The following is a 12,504-nucleotide window of genomic DNA, read 5'->3' as shown; positions in this document are numbered from 1 at the left end:
ACGTGCTGCCCCTGTGTCCGGAGGAGGTCCGGACGCGTCTTACCCAGGCTTTGGCCGATGGGAGGGATGCAGCACGGCACGCCATACGATGTGGGCTTGACACCACGGACTCGCTGGGTCGGGCGATTTCGACCACGGTGGCGCTCCGCCGCCACGCCTGGATGCGGTCCACGTCATTTTCCGGGGATGTCCAGACCACCCTCATGGACATGCCCTTTGATGGCACTCGCCTGTTTGGTGAGAAGGCGGACAGTGCGCTGAACCGCTTTAAGGACTCCCGGGCTACGGCCAAGTCCTTGGGCCTCTCGGCTCCGCGGGCGCACACCTCCGCTTTTCGCCCCTTTCGTGGCCAAGGAAGGGGCGCCTCCTCACGTCCGCAAAGCCACCAGCCGCAGAACCAACCTGCGCGCGGTCGCGGACGTGGCTTCCGCCGTGGCGGAAATGGAGGCCGACGTGGTCAGCCCACTTCCACCCCTGCAGCATCCGCCTCAAAGCCCTCCTAGTCCGAGCTTTCCGGCCCATACCACGCCAGTGGGCGGCAGAGTTCGCCATCACCTGCTCCACTGGCGGTCCATAACATCGGACAGGTGGGTGCTGCAAATCGTCCGCAGGGGCTACTCCCTCCCCTTCGAGACGACCCCTCCAGCCATGCCACCGCAGCACCACCGTATCTCTGGGGATCATTTGCATCTTCTCCGCGAGGAAGTTTCGGCTCTCTTGGCCAAGGGGGCCGTCGAGCGCGTTCCGAGTCCAGAAGTAGGTCGTGGTTGTTATTCCCACTACTTTCTGGTTCCCAAGAAGGGCAAAGGGGGCCTACGCCCTATCTTGGACCTCCGAAACGTCAATGCCTTCCTCCGAAAGGAAAGGTTCAAGATGCTCACGTTGGCTCAGGTTTTAGCTGCCCTAGACCCTGGAGACTGTATGGTAGCGTTGGACTTGCAGGACGCATATTTCCATATCCCCGTCCTGCCGGCCCACCGGCGTTACCTGCGGTTCACGGTGGGCCAAGAGCACTTTCAGTTTACCGTGCTCCCCTTCGGCCTCACCAGTGCCCCTCGGGTGTTCACGAAAGTGATGGCGGTGGTCGCAGCTCATCTGCGCAGATCAGGGGTTCCAGTCTTCCCCTATCTCGACGACTGGTTGTTGAAGGCGGGCTCGCCCCAGGCAGTCGTCTCCCACCTCCAGACTACGGCGGATCTCCTGCATTTGCTGGGGTTTTCCATCAACGTGCCGAAGTCACACTTGAGTCCCTCTCAGAAGCTCCTCTTCATCGGAGCGGTTCTCGATTCGGCGCAGTTCCGGGTCCATCCACCGGAACAGCGGGTCCGGGATATACGGGCCCTGATTCCCATCTTTCGGCCTCTATCCCGGGTTTCGGTCAGGCTAGTGTTGCGGCTTCTGGGGCTGATGGCTTCCTGCATCCTACTAGTGCATCACGCCAGGCGGCGCATGCGGGCTCTGCAGTGGGACCTGAAGTTTCAGTGGGCCCAGCATCACGGCAACCTGTCCGACCATGTCTTGATCTCGGAGGGCACTGCACAGCAGTTGCAGTGGTGGCTCACGGACCGCGAGTGGGTCAAGGGCAAGAGCCTCTCCCTTCCCCAACCAGAGCATGTCGTAGTGACGGATGCGTCCCTCCTGGGATGGGGTGGCCATATGGGAGAGGCGGAGATCAGAGGCCTCTGGTCTCCGGCGGAGTCTCGTCTCCACATCAACCTGTTGGAGTTGAGAGCGATCCGGCTTGCACTGAAAGCCTTCCTTCCCTCTGTCAGGGGAAGTGTCGTGCAGGTGTTCACGGACAACACCACCGCCATGTGGTACTGCAACAAACAGGGCGGGGTGGGGTCGTGGACCCTTTGTCAGGAGGCTCTGCGCCTCTGGACATGGCTGGAACACCAGGGCGTCACCCTGGTGGTTCAACATCTGGCGGGCTCTCTGAACGCCAGAGCAGACGAACTCAGCCGCCGGTGCATGATGGATCACGAATGGCGTCTGAACTCCGAAGTGGCGCAAGGCCTCTTTCAGCAGTGGGGAGAGCCTTGGTTAGATCTATTCGCCACCGAAGAGAACGCGCAATGTCAGCAGTTCTGCGCGTTGGAATTTCCAAGGCGGCACTCGCTCGGCGACGCTTTTCGTCACGAGTGGAGTTGCGGTCTGTTGTACGCCTTTCCGCCTATACCACTTCTGCCCAGAGTGCTGAAGAAGATCAGGCACGACCGGGCCCAAGTCATCTTGGTGGCTCCGGATTGGGCACGAAGATACTGGTATCCCGAGCTACTCAGTCTGTTGACCGATCCCCCGATACGTCTGCCCCTTCGGGAGGATCTTCTGTCGCAGCAGCAGGGGACGGTCCTCCACCCGAACCTGTCCAGCCTCCACCTCCATGCGTGGAGATTGAGCGGCGGCAGTTGATGCCATTTGACTTGCCTCCTGAAGTCTGTGATATCATTCTGGCAGCCAGGCGTCCCTCCACAAAGTCGGTATACGCCTGCCGGTGGAACAAATTTGTGGCATGGTGCACAGCAAAGGCTGTGGATCCCCTTTCCGCCCCTCTTTCTGAGGTTCTCCTCTTCCTTCTTTCTCTGGCCCAGCAGGGCTCTGCCCTGGGCACCCTGAAAGGTTATCTTGCTGCCATCTCCGCCTTCTTGCGGCTTCCTGATCAGCCTTCTCTTTTCAAGTCCCCTGTGGTTACACGCTTTCTCAAAGGCATTACACATACGTTCCCTCCTGTCCCTTTTGTAATGCCTCAGTGGGACTTGAATCTGGTCTTGACATTCCTGATGTGCGCTCCCTTCGAGCCTCTTCACAATTGCCCTCTTCGTCTTCTGACTCTTAAGACTGCTTTTCTGGTAGCCATCACCTCGGCTAGACGGGTGAGTGAGCTCCAGGCTTTGTCTTCAAAGCCTCCTTTTCTATCTGTTCATCCGGACAAGGTTGTCCTTCGGCCTCGTCCCTCCTTTCTTCCTAAAGTGGTGACCCCCTTTCATCTTGGGCAGTCTGTCACCTTGCCCACCTTCTTTCCGCCTCCGCATCCTTCCAAAGAGGAAGAGAGGCTCCACCGTCTGGACCCAAAACGTGCGCTCTCCTTTTATCTGGACCGCACAAAACAGTTCCGGGTGGACGACCAGCTTTTTGTTGGGTACGTGGGCGCTAAGAAGGGGAAAGCTGTGCACAAACGGACCATCTCTCGGTGGGTCGTTTTGTGTATAAAACTTTGCTATTCCTTGGCTAAAAAAGACCCTCCTGTTGGGCTGCGCGCCCATTCTACTCTGGCCACTGCGGCTACTACTGCCTTGGGACGGGGAGTCCCTTTGCAGGACATCTGTCAGGCGGCGACGTGGGCTTCGCTACACACGTTTGCCAGGCATTATTGCCTTGACAGCCAAGTCCGGAGGGATGGCTTCTTTGGCCGTTCTGTCCTCCAGGACTTTCTGGTGTGATCTTGGTTCGCAGACCCACCACCGGGGATGGTATTGCTTGGGTATCTATTCTAAGGTGAGGAATCTAACTAACGTGTTTCTTTCAGATGAACAAGTTACTTACCTTCGGTAACGATGTATCTGTAAGAAACATTAGTTAGTTAGATTCCTCACCGACCCTCCCATCCTCCCCGTTCTGCGAACTGACATCTAGGGTTAAGGTTATCCTTTTTAGGCCCCTAGATTTTATTTTTGGCACCAGTGTCGGTCTTTGCATGGCTCTGCGTTCCTGGCGCGGAAGGCTATGTACAAGAACTGACGTCAGCGCGCGAGGGCGGCGTCTAAGTACTCCGACGACGTCATCCCGGCGCACGACGCCGACGACGGACGCGGAGCCGCAGACGACGCCTAGCGACGCGCAAGGGGTATTGCTGACGAAAAATCTTCCGGATCCAGTCTGACGCCTGGGGATATTCTAAGGTGAGGAATCTAACTAACTAATGTTTCTTACAGATACATCGTTACCGAAGGTAAGTAACTTGTTCGACGACCCCACGGCGACTGTGACCCCGAGTCCGGCACCCAAGGACCCCCCTCGACATCCCGGAGGAAGCCTGCAGCCTCAGAACCAAGTGCCACCCCAACCGCGATCAACCAGAGGGTAAGATTCCCGACGTCAAAAGGCACCCCTGCACCCGGCGCCCTGCGGCCCCCTGTGCCCAATCCCGGGGTACCCACCTAACCTACAACTACCCAACTTACCTCTCGAAGTGGTGGTGGCACCTGAAACATCCTCGTCCCCGAGCCTGCAGCCTTTTTCCAAACCGGAACATTCCCATTGATTTCCATTGAGCGCCCGAAGGCTCAAAAGCTCCCTGCACCCAGCCGCCTGAGTGGCCCTGGCAGTGCCCTCTCTACACTAACCTACTTCCCCACTTGCCCTGAGTAAGTGACCAGGAGCCCAGCTCCCACAGCCGCGTGGCTTGCCAGACAGCAGCCACCAACCAAGGCCCCCCTATCCCTCATAGGATAACATTGGGCCTAACTCTCTCTGCACCCGGCCGTCCGGAAACCGCTGAGGGTGAACCAACTGTACCTACCAAACACTGGGGGACCCTTGAGTCCATGCCCGGAATTTCAACTCTGCCTGTCGAGTACTTACCCTTAAACCGCTAACTTCATTTTCCTCATAGGGTAACATTGACTGGCTTTTTCTTCAAAAATCTTCTAAGTGTGAACTTTTCAAAACTGCAAAAATTCACCAAAAATCAGCCAAGTGACAAAAACGAATTTACTCACCTGCTCCTAGGTGAGCTCCCAGTGCTGGATCTTGGTGCCCAGCCCTGACCCTGAAAAGTGTTCACAACTATACTTGCCTCTAACTCATTTTTCTCCCATAGGAAACCATTGTCTGCTTTTCTGTGAAATTTCTTCTAAGTGTCTATTTTTGCAAATTTGAAATATTCTTTTAAAATCGTACCATTTCTGCAAACAAAATTACTTACCTGCTTTTGATAAGGACCCCAGTCCTGGGTCTAGGTACCCAGTCCTGGATTACTAAAGTAACTATAAAGTACTCTACCTGCAATTTGAATTTCTTGCCATAGAGATCCATTGAATGTTTTCTTTGAAATATTTTCTAAGTGCTAACTTTTGAAACCGCTAAATATTATTTAAAAATCATTACAGTTATTAAGTCGACTCATCACTTGATTCTGAATACTGACCCCAGGCTGGTTCTAGGAGCCAGACCTGGAATTCCAAAAGTAATCTGAAAAGTAATTTATTACAAATATCCTGAATTTACCATTGAGCTCAATGCATTGTTATGTTTAGGAAATAGGATTGTTTATTGCAACCAACTGTGACTGTTTACACAAATTTATTGCTTAAGACAAAAGTATTAATATTCAACCTCTCATTCTGAGAAAGTATATTTTTACCCCCTTTGTGGTTCTAAAAATAAAACAAGCATATATTTTATATATATAAACCATTGGCCTAGAGTTCAGTTATTGAGTGTGTGAAACCATTTGCTGACTGAGTGTGTACAATAAATGCTTTACACTGTCCTCTGGTACTGCCTTACTGCTCGACCAAGCTACCACTTTTGAGAGCAAGGTCATACCTAACTTTGACCTCTATCAGCCTCTGGGGGACTGTGGACTCTGTACACCCTGTACCTATTAGGGAACAGTATATACAGAGCCACTTTCTCACAAGGACCAACCTCAAAAGCAGGTCCGCTGCATTCCAATCATTGATTTCATATGGCAAGAGGGCCTTAAAATAATGCAAACCCCTAACTCGCTTCCAGCCATCCTTCCTAGGATCGACAAGAAATACAAGGCTCCTCCAAATTCTCCTGCCTGTTTGACTTCGCAAACGAAGCCTGATTCTATCATCACTCAGGCAGCCCAACGCCGATCCAGAAATCCTTCATCGCCTGTCTCGGCACCTCCAGATCGCGAAGGTCGCAGACTGGATGGTATAGGGAAAACATTTTCCACTATGGCGGCGGCAACGGTACGCGCCGCCAATTCTTTGGCGATCTTAGGCCGCTACGATCGCCAAATGTGGTCGGACATTTCATCTTTGATCAATCTTATTCCCGAATCATCCAGACCAGAGGCTTTGAAGATTCTCCAAGAGGGAGAGAGAATTTCTTCGGAGATTATAGATTGCGCCATCGATGTGTCCTCTTCTGGCTTCCGTCTTTTGGCGGGCGCTGCAGTCCTCAGGCGTCAGGGCTGGTTACGGGCCACGTCCTTTCGTCAAGAGGTGCAAACGAAGATCCTGGACATGCCTTACGACGGCGAATCACTTTTCGGCCAACATATAGATGATGCCCTTCAAGCAATCAAAAAGGACACTGACACAGCTCGTGCTCTAGGGTCTTTACAATTCAGCCATTTCGAGGCGCAAGAGGTCGTGGTTCCTCTTCTTCCTTTCGAGGCAATTCCAACCAGTACAGGCAAGGACAAGGCCGCTACTCCTCGCAGAACCAACAATCGTATCGGCAGCAAAATTACAGGCAATACAGAGGCAAATCTTCCTACAGAGGAAAGGATTCCTCAAAGAAACAATGACTCTCCTTACCCTCACTCACGGACTCCTCCAAAACTTGGAGGTCGAATCTCCCGCTTCTTCTGCAAATGGTCGCAAATCACCACAGATCGATGGGTTCTCGATCTTGTGCGCAGGGGACACGCTTTGGAATTCATAAAGATTCCTCCAAATACTCCACCAAGAGGTCCCCCTCCTGCACATTTGAAGGAGCTTTTGATTCAGCTAAACATCTTATTGAGAAAGGCCGCGATCGAAGTGGTGCCAAAACTACAGAAGGGCAGGGGGTTCTACTCAAGGTTTTTCCTTAGTCAGAAGAAGTCGGGAGAATGGCGTCCCATTTTGGATTTGAGAGCCCTGAACAAATTTATCAAGACACAAACTTTTCGCATGTTGTCCCTACAAGAGGTCCTTCCTCTTCTCTCTCACGGAGATTTCATGACAACCCTAGATCTACAAGATGCTTACTTTCATCTTCCCATCTTGCCAAGACAGAGTTCCTCCGATTCAGGGTGGCCGGACGGGATTTTCAATTCAAAGTCCTGCCGTTCGGCCTTCGTTCGGCTCCCCGAGTGTTCACAAAAGTCCTTGCACCGGTGGCAGCTTACCTTCGCCTTCAGGGAGTCCAAATCTTTCCCTACCTAGACGACTGCCTTCTGAAGGCAAAGTCCTTCGAACTAGCGTCAACACAAACCCGGGTGTGCAGCTCCCTGTTCCAATCTCTGGGCCTCACGCTGAACTTGGAAAAATCTCAGTTGCACCCAGCTCAAAACAGACTGTTCTTGGGAGCCATTCTGGATACAACTCTAGGGAAAGCTTTTGTGTCGCACGAACGACGACGACGTCTTCGCAATCTAGCGGCCTCTATCCATCTAAAAGAGTTCGTTTCTGTCCGACAGTTGAAGTCATTCCTAGGGATGTTGTCCTCCTGCATTCCTCTAGTCCCTCACTGCCGCCTGAAGATGAGACCTGTCCAAGAAGAACTGGACAAGCAATGGGCTCAGGTCTCCGGCAATTTCAACGACCTAGTCAGTTACTCCTCGCCTCAGAAAGGCTCTTCTATGGTGGACTCACGAAGAACATGTCTCCTCGGGGCGTCCTTTTCTGGCGGACTCTCCACAATTCACCCTCACCACCGACGCCTCTCTCGAAGGTTGGGGCGCTCACCTGCAGGGTCTTACTGTCAAAGGCAGGTGGTCTGTTCATCAAAAGACAAGACACATCAACCTGCTAGAATTACTGGCCATCTTTCTGGCTCTGAAAGCTTTCCGAAGCATCATTTATGGAAGCACGGTATTGATCAGAACGGACAACACAACGTGCATGCATTTTATCAGCAAACAAGGAGGCACGAGGTCCGTTCTGTTGTCCCTTCAGACCCAAAGGATTTGGAATTGGGCGATTCAACACCACATCGCCCTCACTGCAGTCCATGTTCCGGGAGCGTCAAACATACTCGCGGATTCCCTAAGCAGATCCTCCACGACCAATCACGAATGGGAATTACACCAACCCATTCTGGATCGCATATTCCAGCTATGGGGTCCCCCGAATCTGGATCTCTTCGCAACCTACCTGAACCGGAAATGCCAGTTCTACGCAAGTTGGCTTCCCCAACCAAAGTCATGCGGGAATGCCTTTTTGATGAACTGGTCCAAAATTTATGCTTGCGCCTTTCCACCGATACCTCTAGTCCCCAAGGTCCTACGGAAAATGAGGAGAGAACCCTGTCTGCTCATCTTAATAGCCCCCCGATGGCCTCGACAAATATGGTTCACGGAGTTGCTGCTTCTGTCTCAGTGCGACCCAATCATGCTTCGTCCTCTTCCGAATCTCTTGACCATGGAACACGGTCAAATTTGCCATCCCGATCCTGCGTCTCTACACTTAGCAGCTTGGAACCTGAGTACTTTGAATTTGTGAATATGGACATCCCTGTGGAATGCAGAGAAGTATTAGCAAAGGCTAGAGCTCCCTCGACTGTAAAAACTTACAAACTCAAATGGAAACGCTTTTGTTCCTGGTGCAGTGATGTCAAAATTCATCCTATCCATTCCAAGCATGAACAACTACTACCTTTCTTTTTGCACCTCGCAAAATCAGGCCTGTCATATGCTACCCTTAAGGTCTTTTTAGCAGCGATCTCATGATTCTGCCAAGATGGCTCGAACTCCCTTTACTCGTCAAGAGTAATGAAACAATTCTTCAAGGGACTGTTTCGTATGTTTCCTCCGATACGTCGGCCTCCTCCTCCTTGGCATCTAAATATGGTATTGGCGCAGCTGATGAAATCGCCTTTCGAGCCTATACATAAGGCCAGCCTCAAACATGTCACCTGGAAGACTTCTCTTCTCCTGGCGCTTACATCGTCTCGCCGGGTCAGTGACTTGCAAGCCTTTACCATTAACCCTCCTTTTCTTCAATTTACTAAAGACTCTGTTCTGCTTCGCACCAATCCGGCCTATATCCTGAAGGTGCCATCTGATTTCCACCTCAATCAGCCGGTTGTTTTGAAAACATTTTTTCCTAATCCTCAGACGTTTGCAGAAAAGTCACTTCATTCTTTAGATATCAAGAGATGTCTCAAATTCTATCTTCAGAGAACTGCTGCCATTCGAAAAACTGACCAACTCTTTGTCGCCTACGGGCGCATGCGGCAAGGTCATCCTGTCACCAAACAATCTATAGCACGTTGGATATCCTCTGCTATTGCCTTTTGCCATCAACAAGCAGGAAAATCTCTCGCTGCTGCTGTGAAAGCGCACTCCACAAGGAAGGTTTCTTCTTCCACTGCGCTGTTTGCTGGAGTTCCTCTTCAAGCCATCTGTAAAGCGGCGACATGGTCCAGCAGACACACCTTTACGAGACACTACTGTCTGGATGCTGCAGACAACACGGATACAGCTGTGGGACAGGCAGTCCTTCGTAATCTTTTTAAATAAGGTGAGCCTCTGTTGCTTCCCTCCTCCTGCATACAAGGTACTTTTATTTCTTTATATATTTATGTATAAGATGTTATATATATATATATATATATATATATATCGATTTTATGCATATAATCTTTGCACTGTCTATACTACTATCTGGCTTCTTCTGTACCTTGTATTCTGCTACTACTGCTCACTACTCTTATTCAAGCATGTGAATCTATGAAAGACACCCCAATACTGGAGAAGAACAAAAGTTACTTACCTGTAAACTGTGGTTCTCCAGTATTGGTGTCTTTCATAGATTCACATGCGACCCACCCACCTCCCCTCAGAGGCTCTTCCTTGTATTTGACTTTATGTCACACTTGTGCTACGACAATTTGAGAGCCTGAGTCTCTGGGGAGAGGGTTCTAGAGGGTGCGGACGCCTGATTGGCTGGATTTGACCTAGAACATAACGACAGTGATATGTTATAAAGGTGACAAGTTGTCTATCCATGAAAACTCTATGGTTTTTTTCTTTCCTGTAGGCCTAATAGGCTTATGTTATTACTACATTGCTTTGTTATGTACCGTGGGACTCCCACTTCGACGACGGGGAATATTCAAGCATGTGAATCTATGAAAGACAACAATACTGGAGAACCACAGTTTACAGGTAAGTAACTTTTGTTCATACTGCTTTACAGTCTATGCCAAGTGTGTAATCTGCAGCTCATATGCCTCGAACGGAATATGCTACTTACCAGTATGCATCTGTTCTTGGCATGTAGAGCTGCAGATCTACACACGCCCACCACCCTCCCCGGCTACCATTATCTGTTCCAGTTTTATCTTACTTAGATACAACACACATGGGCATCTTTCCTGTTTCTTACTAAGCTCCATCATTTCCCCGCTGGCGAAAAACAATCTGAGGATGGAGCCGAAGCCCATGCGCGCTATGATCCAAAAGAGGAGTCACCGACCTCGTGACTTCCAAAGACTTTCCAAGAAGAAAAACAACTGCAAACATCCGGGCCGAACACCAGATGGCGATCTATGCAGTGTGTAGATCTGCAGCTCATATGCCAAGAACAGATGCATACTGGTAAGAAGCATATTCCTTACCTGACCTGTCATTCTGTGCTTCACCTTTCTATTTGTGCTATCTCATTATAACTCACCTCTCTTCCTATCTTATTTCTCTCTAGACCTTGCCCCTCGGGTTGGCACCTTTCTTACCAGCCTACATTTAAAACTGCATGCCAGGCCTCTAAAAACAAACATTGACCTAGCCAATAGGTCTCTCCTTTGGGACCTTATAAGTTTTTAGACATGCAGCAGTTGATGTTATTGCACCAAGGATATTGTGCTGCATAACTAAATACTTATAAGGTCCCAAAAGCAAAACCTATTGTCTATGCCAATGCTTGTTCTTTTTTGTACCTACTACTATGGTATTTTTTATTTACCGGGGACTCCCATTCCGACGGGGAATGATGCAAGCCATGGCAATCTATGAAAGTTACCAATACTGGAGAACCAAAGTTACAGGTAAGTAACTTGTTTTCTTACAGGTAGGTAACTTATTTCTTTTTGGGCAATGCTGAAGTGAATAGACTGCAGGTACATGAAAACGCAGCTGCTGAAACTGATACATGTCCGCTGAATAAAACTATTCCATGTAAATACGTAAACAATGCTTGCTGACAAGACAAAGCAAACACTAGGAGATGATGGAGGGAGCGCTGAAACTTTTCATACACCCACCCCCATCATAGATCCTCCACGCAGAGCCCCATATTACTCCTCGCATGTACGAAGCCTGCAGTTTCATCCAGTCCCAGAGTCCTGCACTATTCCTTCTGTCCCAACAGAGGCCTTGTTCCTTTCCCCTGCCAAAACCATCCTTGCACCTCAATGCCAACATTCGATTTTGTGTCTAAGGAACTCCTTATTCATCTTTGCTCACGTTCCACCACTGCATTCAAGCTAGCCAGGCCGATGAGGGGTGTTACCCGGAAACTGGTCCCAGATTCTTGTTTCCGGTCCAGGGAAGACCTGACTTGGCAGTTCGGGCTGGACTGTTCCCATGAGCCACAGGGTCAGACTGATTTGCATATAGCTGGGTCTGAACTGGGGTGGCGAAGTGAGCTATAAAACGATGGATTCAACCCAGATCTGTGACTAGGGGTGAATGTCTGAAAAGTTTCAGTGCTCCGTCCATCTCCTTCTGTTTGCTTTGCTGACAAGACAAAGCAGAGTGTGTCAAATTTAAAAGAATAAAATAAATCTTGATATAATCATAAGGCTTGTGGCAATTGTAGGATAGGCAAAGTTGGAAATGCTCCGCATAAAGCAGACAAATTACCGTTCATGCAGTGCTTGTGAAGTCGCTTCACTCGTCCAGCATTCAGTGCTCTCTTCTTAAGGAACATTTCTGGTGCAGTTGAGACTGCTTGTGCTATACTTTTAAAATATGGCTGCTGTTATGTTCCATTTTTTTGCAACTGCAGGGAAGATTCTAAATTTTAATCTGGCAAGGATACCATGCTTGGAAACCACTGGTGTTGGAAGTAGTAACTTTTACTTCTGCCTTTTGGCTGTAAGAACCAGTATTGGAGTCTGGGGAGTTAGTAGCATTTTTGGGGACAGTATTTCAAATATGCGCTCCCTTGTTTGACTTTGAGGTACAGCTATTTGAAGAATAGTTAATGCTGCTGCCCAGCTTGTTGCAATGTGTTGTAACTTGCAAACCAAAAGCTTTTCCCCGTTGCTATGCGTACTGTTCTTAACCAGGCCCTCTTCTCCCTGCCAGGTACCGCTACACTCTGGATGAGCTTCCTGCCATGTTGCACAAGTTGAAGGTGCGGGCCGAATCTTTTGACACCTGGGCCAATAAAACGCGTGTCGCCCTCGAAGTGGAGGATGAAAACAAAAGAAGTGAGTCACCCCTGTCCTACCACGTCTCCGGACTCTTCTTCCTTCCAGCGTTTCCTCGCCATATTCTGCCTGCTCTGCTGGAAGTGGTGCCTCCCCATGTCTTCTAGTTCATTGCTGCTGTCCTAGTACATCTAATTTACTGTTGGTTACTGCTCACTGCTA

At 50.0% G+C, this 12,504-nt stretch overlaps 1 protein-coding gene across 4 annotated transcripts in view; it reads left to right on the top strand.

Moving 5' to 3' along the window:
* KDM5C (lysine demethylase 5C) overlaps positions 1–12,504 on the top strand; it is a 601,345-nt gene that overhangs the window by 291,324 nt on the left and 297,517 nt on the right. For all 4 annotated transcript variants that reach the window (XM_085629900.1, XM_085629899.1, XM_085629902.1 and 1 more), the window contains one exon: positions 12,218–12,342. In XM_085629900.1, the coding sequence (XP_085486026.1) occupies positions 12,218–12,342 (125 nt within the window). The remainder of the gene's footprint in view (positions 1–12,217; positions 12,343–12,504) is intronic.

Source organism: Triturus cristatus, chromosome 10, assembly GCF_964204655.1.
Source record: "Triturus cristatus chromosome 10, aTriCri1.1, whole genome shotgun sequence".
Taxonomy (NCBI): Eukaryota; Metazoa; Chordata; class Amphibia; order Caudata; family Salamandridae; genus Triturus; species Triturus cristatus.
This window is presented reverse-complemented; position numbering and strand designations above follow the sequence as displayed.